This window comes from Aricia agestis, chromosome 13 (genome assembly GCF_905147365.1).
Source record: "Aricia agestis chromosome 13, ilAriAges1.1, whole genome shotgun sequence".
NCBI lineage: Eukaryota > Metazoa > Arthropoda > Insecta > Lepidoptera > Lycaenidae > Aricia > Aricia agestis.
In genome coordinates this window covers 7,756,527-7,774,641 of record NC_056418.1, presented here as the reverse complement: position 1 = coordinate 7,774,641, position 18,115 = coordinate 7,756,527, and the positions used below count along the sequence as shown (strand labels likewise).

The 18,115-nt window shown below is 36.5% G+C and overlaps 2 protein-coding genes across 3 annotated transcripts in view; one reads left to right on the top strand and one right to left on the bottom strand.

The window, feature by feature from the left end:
* The window catches only part of LOC121733029 (high mobility group protein 20A), a 41,014-nt gene extending 28,717 nt beyond the window's left edge, over positions 1–12,297 (bottom strand). The window contains exons 1-3 of the mRNA XM_042123111.1: positions 11,951–12,297; positions 6,424–6,479; positions 895–998 (exon numbers count right to left, since the gene is read on the bottom strand). Of these exons, the coding sequence (XP_041979045.1) occupies positions 895–998; positions 6,424–6,479; positions 11,951–12,191 (401 nt within the window). The 5' untranslated portion in view covers positions 12,192–12,297. The remainder of the gene's footprint in view (positions 1–894; positions 999–6,423; positions 6,480–11,950) is intronic.
* On the top strand, positions 1,005–3,766 carry LOC121733030. 2 transcript variants are annotated; one of them, XM_042123112.1, is made up of 8 exons: positions 1,005–1,574; positions 1,667–1,859; positions 2,005–2,187; positions 2,271–2,372; positions 2,607–2,666; positions 2,804–2,887; positions 2,992–3,073; positions 3,454–3,766. In XM_042123112.1, exons 1-8 carry the CDS (start codon positions 1,567–1,569, stop codon positions 3,714–3,716), a joined length of 975 nt encoding a protein of 324 aa, XP_041979046.1. In that variant the 5' UTR covers positions 1,005–1,566; the 3' UTR covers positions 3,717–3,766. The 2 variants fall into 2 exon arrangements, with proteins under 2 accessions (XP_041979046.1, XP_041979047.1); XM_042123113.1 differs by lacking the exon at positions 2,005–2,187.
* Positions 12,298–18,115: the final 5,818 nt, after the last annotated feature.

Sequence of the window (18,115 nt, the reverse complement as noted above, 5' to 3'; positions counted from 1 at the left end):
GACATTGTATTAGTGGCCATAGATATTCAGGAAAAAATTATAACTCTACTAGCATTATCCAGGGAGGAAACAGGGGACAACGCTTGTATGGAAAAAAGGGCGGTGTGGACTCCTCTTGAAGTTTAAATAATAGATATAGTAAAGGGAGTGCCTCCGCTGCCGGCGCCGGCTACCAAAAATATCAGTAATGGGAACCGGCGGTAAGTATACTGCCGGCAGCCGAGATTTAAAATAACGGCTGCCGGCGCTGTCACTCAAAATGGGAACCGGTGAAAATGCCTAAAACACTAGGTTCCAGTGCCGGTAAACAAATTTTAAAAATAAATAACTATACTTATTCTCAAATATTCGACTTCTTAACCGACTTCCAAATGTGGAGGTTATATGTTCGGCGGTGGATATTTTAGTTCAGCTATCACAAAGTAAGATTTTGCACCACAGTCCACAGGGTATACTTCCGAAGGTACGGTACTGAAAATTTCGGACTACTTATACATGTTAGAGAGTTTCAGCGTTGTTTAAAGAAGCAAAGGTACTTATATTATGCTACTATGCAGATGCAGATCACATTTATCATTATCATCACTACCATTAAAATATGCATCCTCACATTATGACCTTATTATTTGTATTTTTCATAGTCCTTTAGCTCAAGCATAGAGGAAAATAATACACGGAGCTCAAGACTGATGTTTTTGATCATTGATCTGTCATTTAACAAGCGATGTTTGTCGAATAGGCGCCGGCAGCATATTCGGCAAACATCGCATGACTTCGGCAAACTTCTGAAAACTGCGCCGGCAGCCATTTCGGCAACCGGCGGTGCCGGCAGCGGAGGCACTTCCTATAAAAAAAACAATATTTCTTTGTTTCAAACATATACATAGTACTTACCTTTCTTTGTCTTGGTCTGCTGCATCTAAATAGTGTTGTTTTGATTCAGCGGGAAGTTTACTCCACTCACTAGCCAGCTGCCTTGTCAATTCTGCAAAGCCCAGCAGTGCTATTCTGAAACCCAAAAAATTCCGTTCGAATGTCACTTCGAATTTCACTCTCGCTTCACTTCTCATCTCACCTGAAGTTTGTTTGGTATTCTGAAATACGAATCCGAAAACTTCAAGGCCAGGCGAAGTGAAGTGACAATTGGAAACTTGAGTGAGTTTTGTCTATGGTGCTAGTGCGGAATATCTTCATATCGATAGTAAAATATTTATTTTCAAAGCATATTTTGGTATTATAACTACTTAAAAATAATGAATATATGCCAAAGCAATGCCGTATATTCCATTTGAACATTGATTTCTATTCTTAAATATAATTTAGCTAAGATTTTATTAACTCAAACGAGTATTAAACGTTGCCAACCATTGCTGTTACGTGTCAGAAAAAAAAAACATTAGTTAGTAAACATTATCAAGCGGCAAGCGCTCTTGAAATTTGAAAGTTTTATTTTCAAAAGCTTCGTGTTTTCAAGTGGTTGTGTCGTGTTCACGGTGTTTTCTCAGCTCTATTTTATTAAATAATCGTTAGCAAACTTCGTACCTAAAATAAATCACCACAATAGTAATGGAAAGGTAAGTGATAACTAATATTTACTTACTTACACATAATATATTTAACTAAAGCATATTATTATTTACTTAAACCAAGCTTTCTAAACATTTAGAGTACGGACTTCCCATCCCTCTCCTGCGCAGTTGGAAGCTTTAGTACAGTTTCTGGAGAGAAAACCTAGTTTAGCGAAAGGGTTTTCAAAATCACTGGGAGCCAAGCAATTAGCTCATAAAGAGTGGTCTAGATTGGCCACTACTTTAAATAGTATGGGGGGGTGCATTAAAAATGACAAAAAATGGATAAAAGTAAGTTGTATTTTATTATTGCTACCTGAGACTAACAATATGAATATAAGCGGGGCTTGGAATAATACCTAATCTTTGTAACTCGAATTACTGCCTAAGGTATTTAGCTAAAACTTCGTTAAAAATTGCTAATTATTATTTTCAGTACTGGAATGACAAAAAAAGTTTCATAAAAAAAAAGGCTGCTGCTCGAGCTCGAGCTAGACGTCAAACTGGTGGTGGAAATGTTGAAGTCCCCGAATTGACCGAAGTCGAGGAAAGGATTTTGACATTGATGGGTGGTGAAGGTTTTGCAGTTGGTGATACACATTTAAGAATAGAACCTTTTGTAAGCAATGATAAGATTGAATCATTAAAGTATCTACTCTGAGTGCGACTTGCAGTATTTATTGTTGTTATTTTTAATTCCAGCAATCAGAAAATCAAGAAAGTGAAAGTCCATCTATTTTGGCAAGAGGGCTCTACGAAGAGCCAATACCTGGGACATCCGGCGTTCTTTTAGAACAACCAATGGTAAGAAATTTGCTTTTTTTAAAATATGTTTATCAATTATCAAACCTCTACAATTCCAGAGTAGGCTATTCTTAGGTATAAGTACCTATTTCATTTTTCTGCCAAATTAAACAGTGTTTTTTTTCTTTTTAAAATAGATACTCTATTAAATCAAAGTTATATCCGACATGCAGAGCTTATTTCAACAGTCGCCTTTTCTTTACAATCAATTAGAAAGTGTTATTTTAATTGCAGGATTATACACCTAATGAAATAGTAATAGACAATGCTGAGAGAAATAATTTGAACGCTATTGTAAGTACAAACTAAGTATACCTATGCCTAACTACCTTTCTTAAGAAATGAAAAATAAAGTTGTTGGCTAAATGAAAAAATATAATAAATAAATGAAAAGTAAATCAGAATCTACTGAACTCATATTTTATTTTTAGATGGATCATGAATTGGAGAATGAAAACATTACGTTGCAAAATCAAGAAATGTCTCCAGAAACTGTACCAGTAGCCTATAATACTGTAAGTTATTATGTTTCAGTTAACCTTGTAATTTACCCTGTGTTTTTATATAAAATATTTAAAAACCATCAAAAGTGATTCAATCTCTTTTTTTTTTCTTTCAGGAGAATGCTGATAGTGTGCAAGTAAATGTGTCAGAACGCATTCCATTACGTCGAAGTCGTCAACCGCCATCTGTTACATCAAGTGAGTATAGTTTTTTATCAGCACCCACTTGACTCAGAGGCAACCCAACTAAACAAGATTTGTTTGGTCGGATCGGCGCTCATTAATTTAACTACCTGAGACATAAGGTTCATACTTTAGGAAAGTTTTTTATTGCTTTGTGCCAGCTTATTAATTATGATAAAAAAGGTTTTGCCAACTTGATTGCAATGCATTTCAAGATCCAAAAAAATGGTTTTGCCCTTTTGCGTTTTTTGTATTTCACGGTTGGTCATAAACGAATAGAAAATTAAAAAATAAAAAGTATTTCCCTATTGGTATTTTGCGTTTTTGGTCACATGTGTCGAAAGGGTAGTATTTAGTAAGTACCAGCTACTTAACACAATTTAAAATGTTTCCAGCCCCTAGACGCCCTCGATGCCGAAGAAGACTCGTGCAAAATAGAGTGTTGCCGTCCTCACCTCCGGCACAAAGGAGGACGCAACTCGTTGGTGTCACTCATAAGTTCCTCGAGTTGGAAACTCGACGCGTCAATTTGGAAGAAAAATTAGTTTCCGTCATGGAACATTTTATGGAGTACCAACGCGATATAATCGATGCTGTTGGGAAATTAGGCGCGGGCATGAGTTCTTTGGCAGATGCCATAAATAGAACCAACACTTAGTTACTTTAAGTAGGTAGATTATAATAGGTAAGTCATAACTCATAGTCATAGTAATGTGTAAATTCAAAGAATAGGATAATAGTCATTAGGTTACAGGCACAAAAAAAATATATTTTTTATCGACTTATGTTATTTTTATTTACTTTTTACAAGTGTACTTATTGTATAATATTATTGTTTTAATTAGTTAAGTTTCTATAATGTTAGTACAAGACTAAAATTAGAAGACTGTTATGTTAACACATAGATACTTAAAAATTAATAATTATTTACTGTTTAATTTAGAATTAAAAATGTATATTGTAAAAATATCACTATCAAGTATAGCTATTTAACTTAAAAAAATACTTAGCTTAATTTAAATAAATACATATTTTAAAGGAGTTATTTTTATATTTTTAAACCTTTCGCACCTACAAAATAAACTATCTCCGCCCTCGCCATAAAACATTGACTAAGTCATTACGTGCTGCCCTACCCATGTTTAGGTCTTGAAGAAGGGAATCTGCCACCTGTTCCCTTTCTTGCATTGAAATCTCCCTTCTGGCCTCTTCTACACTGAGAACTGGTGCAGGCATACCAGCTCTATTACACATGTTGTGCAAAACACAACATGCTGTAATAATTCTCCCAGCCACATCAGGAGCGTAATGTAAGACCCTATGTGCAAGAAGACATCTGAAACGACCTTTCAGAACACCAATAGCACGTTCGACACTGTTTCGAGCTGTTGCATGCAATTTGTTGTAGTGCTCTTCAGGACTGTTGTCTTCTGCATTGGCTATCGGGATCATTAAATAGGGCCGTTGAAGATAACCTGAATCACCTAAAACAAATAACTTCTATGAAACTAGAAGGCACTGAGTACTGGGTACTATAATGATACTCAATTAAGAAAGTTGATTAAGAAAGTTTTGGAGGTTAAGAAACTAGTGGTTCTAGTACTAGTACCTAGTAAGTATGCAGTCTCTCCAGAATTTATTAGTTGCTCGAGGTGAGATTTTATTGGCGAGTTATTAAATATGTGGCTATCGTGTGAAGCTCCACCAAACGAAGAATCCACATGCAATATATTTAAATCCGCATCTGTGATCTGAAATACACAAAAACTGAAAACATTAAGTAAGTAGGTAATTGGTAGGATACTTACTTTAATGAAATTCTTAAGCAGAACTTACCAATAAAACATTTCTTGCATGAAAGCCTTTACGGCAGTAAAACCTATCCTCATTTTGTCGCGGTCTTATTATTGCAACAAATGTCCCATCGATACAACCTATGACACCTGGTATGCCAAACTTTTCATAAAACCTGTAAGAGAAAAAAGATTTTAGCGAGATTTATTTAAGAACTTGGTGAACAAACTGTTGTGTGTGTCTAGATACCATAATTTGTTGCTAAAGTATTTGCTTTATGTAGAATTACTTAATTAAAGTAGGTATCTTATACCTGAAGACTTACTTTTCTTTGAGTCTTGTCCTTTCAGCTGAATTTTGGGGAAAGCGTATATACTTCCGTACTATACTCGGCTGACTTAGCAATCTTACTATCTCATCAATAGATCTTGATATTGATGGTTGGGACATAAAGGTACCTATATTCCTTCCTATAATCCTTTGGTAGCTCCCAGTGGCTAAGAAAGCAAGAGTGCACAGTAACTGAAAAGAAGGTGTAATGTTATTATGTTATGTGTAGGCAGCTGCAGGTATATAATATAGGCAGTTATCACCTAGGTATGTATAAAGGTGAAATTAGTAGGAAATCTATATTATTTGTTATTTACAAGTTTAAACTATAATGAGTTAGACAAGTAAGAAAGTAACTACCTATTTATTATGCACCTACAATAAATTAGTAAGTTGGATGTCTTATCATTAAATACTTACTTTTAACCTAATGCTCAAACTTCCTCTAGTCCTAGTACTGACGAGATTAGATAATTCTTCCTGCAACTCCTCTATCATGTCCTCGCTAAGGCGGTATTGGCGCACATAGTCATCTCCTCTATTCAGCAGGGGCAGATTTCTGACACGCCGAGCTTGGCGTCGAGATGCAAATAAATCCAAATCATTGGCTTCTTTTAATAAATACAGAAGAAGAAAGGAGCGTGACATCTGAAAAAATAGGTATTAAGTAGTTTCAGACTTTGTAATTCGGCACATAGTTATTTCGGCACATAGTTATTTTATTGTAAATAGTAATTATTTTAAATTTTACTATTAACGAAAAGATAATAAACTTAAGTGTAAATTGTTGGATAAAAATACAAACAAAATTTTGATAAAAACAAAAGTTTTGTCAAGTTATTTTAGTAGTTTATAAAGCTATAAGTTTGCAAAATGATTAACATAATCAATAATAGTTAAAAAGTCGTCACTTACGTTTATAAAACAATGAAAATCCAAACACAAACACCAACCAATACAAGATTTCACTAGAAATTTAGTAACCTAAAATCTGACAGATGAATTCGTAAGTGGATTCGAAGCGACTGCTGAAATAGCGGCGGAATTTGTTTCTGAATACCAAATCCTCATAACAACTGTCAAGTTCTCACTTTATCTAGTTCACTTCACATGCGTTTCCGCCCGGGCGGCGCTAGTGTCGATTTCACGTTGTTTCTGAATACCGATTGTTCATGTAGCGCTAATTCCGCTGCGAATTCACAGGCGACATCGCTTGTGACTATTTCAGAATAGCTATGCAGTTCTGGTTGTTCAGCACGTAATACATCTCTCCTTTCGTTGAGATATCTGACATAACCTGCAAGATAATCTTATCTCAACTAGCTTGACTTTAAACCAGAGATGTTGCGAATCTCGATTTGTTTACATCCGCGGATGTGACTGCGGATTTTAAGAGCCTCACATACGCGGATGCAATATGTTTCGGATCCTATTATATTAGGTCCGTAGCGTTTGCTGCGTTAAGCGTGCGCCCGGCGCGGGCGAGGCGTGCTTGTTTCATGTCATCCCATAGAGCAGCGCTGCGTGAGGCGGTACAGCCGTCGCACGCGGCGCGTGCAGCGGCGCCCGCCCCGCGGGCGACGGGTCAACAATCTAGTCGTGACAAATGGGCTGATTGACTGACGCCTTTGTACACGTCCGCGTCGTCGTCTGTTGACTAGGTAATAATTTATATCTTTAAACGAGCAATTCTTGTATATTATATTAGAGATGTGCCGACTAGTCGGTAAAGCAGACTATCCGGCCACTTTTGTAGTCGGCGAATAGTCGGCAAAAAGCGCCGACTATCCGGCTTTTTATTATTTTACTATTATTGATATTACATTTAAGAAAAACTTGATTGTTTTAAAATTAATTGATTGTCTTTCTGAAATTACTTGCTTGTAAATGTAAATATCTATGACATTTATTTAATAACATCATAATATCTTCTTTATTCTAAACAATTTTAATAAAAAAATACGTGTGGCACTCGAGGACTGCCGCAGTAAAGATATAAAGCGGTAAAGCTATTTCATAGCTTTACCGCTTTATATCATGACGTTAACATAACCAAAACACGCTCAGACAAGTACGCAGGCGGCGTATGCGACTTACTTTAGTAAAAGAAGCGTTACGAAAACATCTGAAACCATGATCGGTTGGCCGATCGGTTGGCCGACTAGTCGGCCGGTTAGTCGGCTTCTTTGCAACCGACTAATCGGCTAGTCGGCCAAATCATAGAGTAATAAATATAGAAGAGTATCAAAGCCCATACAAACCAGCGTGATTGCAATTTTAGTTCTCATCTGAATGATAGATGGCGTTGGGTGTATCAAATTGGCCTTAACATGCCCAGAGATGTCGCTGATCGAGAAAGGCATTTATTTAACCCGGCGACAATGACGCCGGGTCATATTGACCCGGCGTCATTGTCGCCGTTTGTTGTTTGTTTAATTGTATATATTTTGTCTTTGCGCCAATCGAATTGTTTGCCAATCTTCGTATAGCTGGAGATACAACCCCCTTCCATCCGCCTAGCTGTTACGGCTAGAGCCATACCTCGTGTGCAGCAAGATACTTGCGCGTCAAGTTAAAACGGGTCATTATGACCCGGCGTCATCGTCGGTGTAGAATTTTCGTGACTCACTTATATTAGTAATAAAATAATGTTTTGCCTAATTTTTTAAGTTTAAAAGGAGAATGTCATTGACAAATAGCCCAGAAAGGATTTAAGATTTGTTACAAGAGTTAGACTTTGAAGAAGACTCAGGCTGCTTTGGGCATTGAACTTGTAGACCACGTATCTAGGTAAAAGCGAAAAAATTCCTGGAACTTACAAAAGATGTGAAGTCTGTTCTTATAAAAAAAAAACACTTCACACATGCCCAGCATGTCCAATTTTTATATGCTAGGGCATGATTACATAGGATGAGGGACGTTCTGGACAGGGGCGTGGTGAAGATCGCTCGTCCGGTCAAAAGGGCGGAGTTGCTAGTGTCCGGAATGGACGATGCGACGACCGCCGCCGATGTCACCAAGGCAGCGGCGAAAGAAGGCGGTTGCCCGGCCACCGATATCCGGTCGGGCAGAATAACGGTGGGCCCCAGGGGTATGCGGAGCGAGTGGCTCCACATCCCCACAGCGGCCGCCAAGAAGTTGGTAACTTCTGGGCGGCTGCAGGTAGGCTGGGTCATGGCAAAAGTAGTGCCACTGGCCGCGAAGCCAATGCCGTGCTACCGATGCCTAGACACCGGCCACTTGGCGCCGAAGTGCCAGTCCCCGGTGGACCGTAGCGGGAATTGTTTCCGCTGCGGTAAGCTGCGGCACAAGGCCGCCGACTGCGCGGAAGAGCCGAGCTGCTTTTTCTGCGCCGAGGTCGGCAAACAGAGTAACCACGTGCTGGGACTAATGGCTGCATCGCAGCGGCCAGCAAGTCGCCCGGCACGAGGAAGAAGCGCAGGGCTCCCTCCAAGGCTCGGCGGCGTAAGCAGCCTGGAGCCGATACGGCCGGGGCGGGTGAAACCGCCCCCGCCATGGAGGTTGAAGCCTAGGCCTGTGGGCGGTTGATCGGGGGATCACCGCCCACAACATAGGCCCCGAAGAGAAAGGCTCCCCCGATGCCCGGGGAGCCTCTCGGTGCAGGCAGGCGGCGGCAAGGCTGCTGCAGGTAAAGAGATGCCGGAAGCGGCAAGCGCTGCGGAGGACGCGGTGCGATAGCGATCCCGCTCCTCCGCGTGTAGCATTGACGATGGGGGGGTTTTAGTCGGTAAACCTCTGCGGAGGGAGTCCGACATACCCCTGCCCCTTCCCCCGAAGGGGCGGGGGATGCGTAATGCATTTCCCCTCCTCAAGAAAAAAAAGGGCATGATTACAATATGTTGTGATAACTGTTGTATACTATAACTCTGAATGAGGAAGTAGAAGACTGATTTCTTTTTATTTTCATGTTAGTAAGTTATAACAACCGCTCTTTAAATTCATCAGTAATTTTTTTCCTTCATAGGTAAGAAAATTTTGCGAAAATATAAAATTAACGTACACGTTAAGTTTTCAAGGTTGATTTTGCGTCTGCCGTGAAGAAAGCCAAGAAACAAAAATATTTTTTAAATCACACAGGGTTTTTTTTTATTTTATGCATAATTAAAGTCCCCTTTTTAAATAAATTATAAACAAAATTGTGGTAGCTTACTTAGTTTCATTAAAAATGTATCCACAAAGTTCGGGTCAAAATGACCCGACGTCATAGTCCATGTAATTATTTTCACGTCATTGACGCCGGGTTAAATCATTGAAATTTTGTTGAACATGGTTGAACAAAGGTTTTGGCTTTTTGTAAAGCTATTTAAAATATTTTTTTAAAGTTACATGATAATTTATAATTTTAATAACTAATAATAGTAACATATAAAAGTTCTGTTTATTCGAAAATATTCTGTGCATTAGGTGCGCCAAGATAACTAGGCTTTTGCATAATATATTGTGGATGATTTATAAAGTATTTTCGGAGCGAAGTAACCTTCTCTTCAAATATTGTAGTGCCTGGGATCAGAAAATGTCTCATTGGTAAACGCCTCCACCCGGGATCGAACCTGCAACCTCTGCGAGTGCGAACCAATGTGTCTAAACACACTAGGCTGAATTACGCCGCACAGTGGATCGAAAATCGAGTTTCATAGACATAGGAACTTGAGTTTCCAGATGTCATTTTTTTGGGCTGAAATATGTTCTCCTAGTTGTTATTACATAACAAAATGTAAAAAGACTCAGCTGCGTGTATAATAAGGGAGTTATAATTTTTTTAAGAAATTTTTGTATGGAGCCGACAGGAAAAATGAGCATATCTCTGGAATCGCATGGTTGGCCGTTATATCCTCACACACTATTATAGTACTAATTATTACTCACATTTTGGCATATTTTTTATTACGGCACCATTTGCGATTTTTTTTCTAAAATTCATCAAAATTAAAAATATTTATTCTATTTGTATTTTTTGCAAAAGTTTATGTTGTGGTTAAATGAGGTCTCTTTCATAATATTTTAAAACCATAGGATCACATAATTGGCCAAGTGCGAGTCGGACTCGCGCACGAAGGGTTCCGTACCATTATAGAGCAAAATTAGGCCATAAATTGTGTTTTTTCTATGAGAGTCCCACTTAATTTTCTATTTTAGTGTAATATTATAATTAAATATTAAAGTACACGGATTGTGTAAAAAATTCAAGAACCTATCTGTTGCCATTATTGATATCTAAGAGCAAAAAAAGGCCAAAAATCACGTTTCTCATATGGGAATTTTCTCCTCCCTTAAATATTACATTTATTTTGTTTTTAGCATATTTTGTTTGTTGTAGCGAAAATAGATATTACATAATCTGCGTCCTGCGAAAATTTCAACTAGGTATCTAGCTATATTACACTCAAAGAGTAGATGATTAAGAAAGCTAAGTACAGTGTTATTGATCGTTTAAACTATTTATTAGGGTTCCGTACCCAAAGGGTAAAAACGGGACCCTATTACTGAGACTTCGTTGTCTATCCGCCTGTCAGTCTCCAGGCTTACTCAGGAACGGTAATATAGCTAGATAGTTGAAATTTTCGCAGGACGCAGATTATGTAATATCTATTTCCGTTACAACAACAAATACTGAAAAACCGGCCAAGTGCGTGTCGGGCCACGCGCAATATAGTGTTTCGCCGCTACCGCTAGTTTTTGAAAATGTTACTACATACTAACAACATCATCTCAGTTACTTTCAAATGAATTTAAACGAAAAGCTCCATTATACTTCGCTGAATACATTTTTTTTAGTTGATCGACTATTACTCAATAACTTATGAAGTCTAAAGTTCGGCAGCGATTCGGCAGTAATGTTTTTCAAAACCGAATCTAACCTTAACTCCAAAGCGTTAACGCACACATTACATCTGAGAATTTTAAAATTCCGCCGCGTAATTTCGGCTCTTCGCGTAATTTATAGTCGTATCAGACGGATGCGGCGGAACGTAATTTCGGCCACGGAAATTACGCCGGCGTAATTCAGCCTAGTGTGTTTAGACATAAAGAGGAAGCTAGCTGCTATAGCAGTGGTTCCCAACCTTTTTTCACATGTATGGCTGGTCAATATATATATATATATATATATATATATATATATATATATATATATATATATATATATATATATATATATATATATATATATATATATATATATATATATATAATTGGAATCTCGGAATCGGCTCCAACGATTTTCATGAAATTTACTATATCCGCATGAAAATATACATAAAATATAGATAGTCAAATTCTTGCAGATGCGGATGCGAATATTCGCATCATCTCTGGTCCAAATCTTTGCGGATGCGGATATTCACATCATCCCTGCTTTAAACTAATTTGACGACTTCTGTGGCTCAGTTGATGGGCTGTTGGTAGCTCAAGCCAGGGGTCGCGGGTTCAAATCCCGCAGATGGAACAAAAAAAATTCAAAAGTTCCTGGGTCATGGATGTGTATTAAATATGTGTATCGTATAATAAAAATCTTAAATATATGTATAGTATAAGAGTATTAAATATATTTCCGTTGTAACACAAGTCCTTCAGGTACTTACCATGGGGCTAGACTGACATGGTGTGAAGCGTCCATAGATATTTATTTAATGTTGTACCAGAATAGTAACCGTATTCCGTAACTTTCTATTCCTATAGGAATAATGGACACGTAACTTGTATCAAGGTAAATATCTAGTTACTTAGTTGTAACTTGTAGGTACATACCTGTTAATGGTTGGCGAGGTGCAGTAACATCTCGAGGCACTTTAGGTTTCCTTTTCTTCGGTTTCTTTGGTGAGGGTTTCTGAATATCCTTTGCATTGGATAATTCCGAAGAAGCTTCAGTCTCATTATTCTGATCCACTGGAGTAGTAACAGTACTTGTTTCTTGCTCCGTGATCGTATTATTTGCACAATCTTCGGTAGGTTTTGTTACGGTTTCACCAGGTTTATTTTCCTGTTCCATGTTAAGTTAGGACAGTATTAGTGTTCTGTGAGTTTGGATTTCCTTCTTATAATGTATTTCTTACATAAAAATCGAAAACTGATCGAAAACAAAAATGTTTACGACTTTTGGCAATAGATAAACCACAGATTACCGTACTAGTTTAAATTATAGATAAACCTAAAACCATAGAGCATACTCATAGCATAGCACACAGCATAGATAAAGTATTATAGTATAGATGTAGGTAGTCTTAGGGGGGTATTACATTATCATTTATATTGGATCATTTCTATGATCATATATAGGATCCAATATATATGATAATTTGATCATATCTGCTTATTACATTATCATATTTCATTGATCCTATTTTACGTCATATGTGGTTTCAATAGCCAATGGAGAGCGCTAACGCTGACAGGTATTGACGTCAGGGTTACTAAATCTCAGGGAATTCGATGTGTCAAAAGACATCATCATTTTAATATGGCTTGTTTTTTGTTAATTCAGCAAGATTATCCAAGTATATAATTAGAAAAATAACTACATTACATTATTTGAAACATATTAACGAACAAGAAATTAAAAACTCTTTTTTATATTAAATAACTGGCAACACCTATTTCTATGACCGTATTGGATCCAATCTCTCAGCAAATGTCAAAAATCTATGATCAAGGAAGAAATGAATCATATGTCTATATTACATTATCCAATATCATTGACTCAATGATCTCGGATCCAATATATATGATAATCTAATATCCCCCTTAGCCCGTCATCGCGTGGCCATTTTGTACTTATTTTCATACAAGTAGTGTGCGTTTATTTTCTTGAATATATTTTGTATTTGTCGATTATTTCGAAGCACATTAGGATACAGTTGCCTTACTCCCGAAACTGATATCAACTTGATACGAGTCTGATTTCGATTTCGTTTTTGATGTCATTGTAACGCGTAGGAATTCCGGAACAAAATCGTATCAAAATCGAGATGTTGCCATGGCGTCTTGTCAACGTCGTTATGGCAACGTTGTATTGTTATTTAAAATTATTAGAAGGTTACGAAAAATATGAAATACTAGCTGTTGCCCGCGACTTCGTTCGCGTCAACATAGTATAATAACAAAGATGGATAGTCCGCTTACAAATATGAAAAAAGTAAAATATAACCTCCTCCTTTTTGGAAGTCGGTTAAAAAGTAGCCTAAGTTACACCTTACTACATCAGCTATCTACCAAAAAAAGTCCCGGCAAAATAGATCCAGCCGTTTCAGAGATTAGCCAGAACAAACAGACAGACAGACACAGACAAAAATTGTAAAAAATGTTGTTTTGGTGTATGTACCTACATACATTCATATGCATGTAGTAAAAAACGATTCTTTCAATATTACAAACAGACACTCCAATTTTATTTATATGTATAGATGTATAGAAGATGTAACATAGATTATGTAATGTTTGTGTTTTTTCGTCATACCATAAAAATACATTTCTTTAGAAACTTTAGATGGATGTGCCCATTTTCTACTTTAGTGGGTTTAAAATGGTTATTTTCGTTAAGGAACATCTTGACATTAAACAAATATGTAAATTTCTTTTGTAGTTACACTTAACATTGTCATACATATTCTAGTATAAAATTTGTATCCCTGTATGCCGACATCAAAAGTTAGTTTTTATTTGGAAAATAATGGTCCGTCCGACGCACCTTACTTATTTATACGTGGGAGAGCCATGCTTCGGCACGAATGAGCCGGCTCGACCGGAGATATACCACGTTCTCACAGAAAACCGGCGTGAAACAGCGCTTGCGCTGTGTTTCGCCGAGTGAGTGAGTTTACCGGAGGCCCAATTCCCTTCCCTATCCTCCCCTATTCCCTTCCCTTCCCATCCCTACCCTCCCCTATTACCCTATTCCCTCTTAAAAGGCCGGCAACGCACCTGCAGCTCTTCTGATGCTGCGAGTGTCCATGGGCGACGAAAGTTGCTTTCCATCAGGTGACCCGTTTGCTCGTTTGTCCCCTTCTTTCATAAAAAAAACCTATAAAATATAAATGTTGAGATTCCTGGAAGAAAATCCAGGAATCGCAAAAGGGTACATGCGAGCGAGCGTAGCTAAGCACGATACCAAACTTAAATGGGACCGTATAGCTGTACAGCTCCATTGGCGGTACCATCAATCACATTAAAAAAGCTTGCAGGCGAACTATATTATTATCACGATTATTATCACGGACGTAAAAAAATTATTATGTTAAAATAATAATGAATTAATATTTATTATCAACAAAAAATGAAACGACACCATACCAATCGATACCACAGTGACCCTTAAAAACGTTTACAATACCTAACTCGGCAACAATCGATCTCAATCCAGGAAAGAAAGTCAATTAGTTCATGATATCGATTAACTATAGTTCAAGTGATGAGAATCCGTAAACACACTTAAAAAGCTATGCAATTTTTATAGCCAAATTATTAATTGATGTGACATTTTTAGCACTAATGCCTTTTATAGCTAATAGCACAAATAAGGGATTAATAAACTTATAAATTATCTTTTTAGCTTACAAAAATAAAGATTGAAAAGCCCAAAAAACGTTACTCGAAACTAACGTATTTAATGTTAAATCCACGTGTTTGAGGCATTCTTTGACTATTCTTATGGTTTACTAGCTTTTGCCCGCGGCTTCGCTCGCGTGGAATTCGAAAATCGTATACAATACGAATATTCTTGCAAATCTCCTTTAGAAACATGATGTTTTTCCAAGACCAAAAGTAGCCTATGTTACTCTCTATCCTTTCAACTAAGTCGATGCCAAAAATCAAGTAGGTGCGTCGGACGGACCATTATTTTCCAAATAAAAACTAACTTTTGATGTCGGCATACAGGGATACAAATTTTATACTAGAATATGTATGACAATGTTAAGTGTAACTACAAAAGAAATTTACATATTTGTTTAATGTCAAGATGTTCCTTAACGAAAATAACCATTTTAAACCCACTAAAGTAGAAAATGGGCACATCCATCTAAAGTTTCTAAAGAAATGTATTTTTATGGTATGACGAAAAAACACAAACATTACATAATCTATGTTACATCTTCTATACATCTATACATATAAATAAAATTGGAGTGTCTGTTTGTAATATTGAAAGAATCGTTTTTTACTACATGCATATGAATGTATGTAGGTACATACACCAAAACAACATTTTTTACAATTTTTGTCTGTGTCTGTCTGTCTGTTTGTTCTGGCTAATCTCTGAAACGGCTGGATCTATTTTGCCGGGACTTTTTTTGGTAGATAGCTGATGTAGTAAGGTGTAACTTAGGCTACTTTTTAACCGACTTCCAAAAAGGAGGAGGTTATATTTTACTTTTTTCATATTTGTAAGCGGACTATCCATCTTTGTTATTATACTATGTTGACGCGAACGAAGTCGCGGGCAACAGCTAGTATTTCATATTTTTCGTAACCTTCTAATAATTTTAAATAACAATACAACGTTGCCATAACGACGTTGACAAGACGCCATGGCAACATCTCGATTTTGATACGATTTTGTTCCGGAATTCCTACGCGTTACAATGACATCAAAAACGAAATCGAAATCAGACTCGTATCAAGTTGATATCAGTTTCGGGAGTAAGGCAACTGTATCCTAATGTGCTTCGAAATAATCGACAAATACAAAATATATTCAAGAAAATAAACGCACACTACTTGTATGAAAATAAGCACAAAATGGCCACGCGATGACGGGCTAAGGGGGATATTAGATTATCATATATATTGGATCCGAGATCATTGAGTCAATGATATTGGATAATGTAATATAGACATATGATTCATTTCTTCCTTGATCATAGATTTTTGACATTTGCTGAGAGATTGGATCCAATACGGTCATAGAAATAGGTGTTGCCAGTTATTTAATATAAAAAAGAGTTTTTAATTTCTTGTTCATTAATATGTTTCAAATAATGTAATGTAGTTATTTTTCTAATTATATACTTGGATAATCTTGCTGAAATAACAAAAAACAAGCCATATTAAAATGATGATGTCTTTTGACACATCGAATTCCCTGAGATCTAGTAACCCTGACGTCAATACCTGTCAGCGTTAGCGCTCTCCATTGGTTATTGAAACCACATATGACGTAAAATAGGATCAATGAAATATGATAATGTAATAAGCAGATATGATCAAATTATCATATATATTGGATCCTATATATGATCATAGAAATGAACGATTCTGATCGCACAATCGCCATAGTAGCAGGTAATTAAGCGTTTGTTTTATCAATTTTATTTGTTTATTTTATTGTATAATGCAATTCTAAGTAGCCTGAGTAAGTATTATGTGGTATAATAAAACAACAATTTTACTTAAACCTTATGTTTACGTAAACAATGAACTGTCAAAGAAATCTATCATATAACGCGCCTAACAATGATTGATACTTTGACTTAGGTGCTTTGCGTATTTATGTATCTTAGATGTATATAAAATTCTCGTGTCACAGTGTATGTGCTTAACTCCTTTAACACTTTGAAGCAGCGTAATATAATATTATAATTATTACGTTTTATGTTTACAGGTAGCAGAAAAAGCGTTTAACGAAATAGCCGAAATGACTGGGAGAATTTATGCTATCATTTTGAAAAAAAAAACACTGAAAATAAATACAAGGAGTGGGAATTAACCCTTTATTAGGATATTGAAGAGCTGATTATTGAAGATGAAAGTGCCACTTCACTGTGACACCACTGCTGTAACTACATGGACCTAGAAAGTGGCGATGATTCTGTTTCCGGCTGCATTGTGGAATATTATTTGGATGATCATATTTTATTAAAATAACAAAACCCTGTTTTACATTTATTTATTTTTTGTATTTTCTTAAATAAGTAGTTCCTTAATAAAAAAGGAGTGAGCTTCTCTCAGTTCTTACTGGTCATCAAAATAGCTCTGCAGCTCTCAGGGAGAGGGTACTTAAATAACAGGCAATGATATAATAATAAAAAACTCAAAGCAGATATGTTACTACCGCGCGCGTTGTGAAGCTTCAAATACGACCCAATTGGGTCGTCTTTTATTCAGTCTGTCTCTTTTATGTAAATGGCATTTCGTATCTTTTGTTTCACTTATCTGTCAAATTTGTCAATGTTGTTCGGAAGAGATTGAAGCCGGAAAATAGTATGAACGTAACAGATCTGTTTAAGTAGAATATCATTGATAACAGGTGTTATAAATTCATAATATTATGTAACACTGGTGACTAGATGAACCAGTGAACTTCGTGTCACTTATTAGCCTTCCCTGAACTTTCAGGAATATTTTAAGACTAAAATTAGCCACATCGGTTCAACCGTTTAATCGAGTTATTGCATTTTTATATAGGTAGTCCGTCAAGAAAGTGAAGAAATTAAAAAGTGGCAACATCGAAGTGTCATCCCTTTTTTTCTTAAATTGATTTGAAATGGATGACACTACGATGTTGCCACTTTTTAATTTTTTCACTTTCTTGACAGAGACAGACTATGACATATACAAAGATTATAATACTTTACGATTAGATTGTTTCTTGTAATGTCGTAAATTAAACAGACACTATAACTACATCATAATTATTTCAAATTTTCTTAACTACATAATATCGTGTATTCGTATAAATCATAATATTTACAACGTGTTTTTTAAACTGTATTTAATATAAAGTATCAAAATCTTTTATAGTGACTGGATACAGTGTGGCCATAAGAGGCCACACCGGAAACAAGTGGCGACTCTATTAATGTCGTGACTTTTTGACGGGCTATTCACGGATAAGGCTCTCTCCAGTCTATAGTAGGTACCTCAATTCAATGGTTAAAACCATAGACTTATTATATGTACTTTAAAACCCATTTAATAAGT

Coding starts and splice junctions, on each gene's coding strand:
- LOC121733030 (XM_042123112.1), top strand. Junction 2,188..2,270: donor ATTTAAGAATAGAACCTTTT/GTAAGCAATGAT, acceptor TTTTAATTCCAG/CAATCAGAAAATCAAGAAAG. Junction 3,074..3,453: donor ACCGCCATCTGTTACATCAA/GTGAGTATAGTT, acceptor AAATGTTTCCAG/CCCCTAGACGCCCTCGATGC.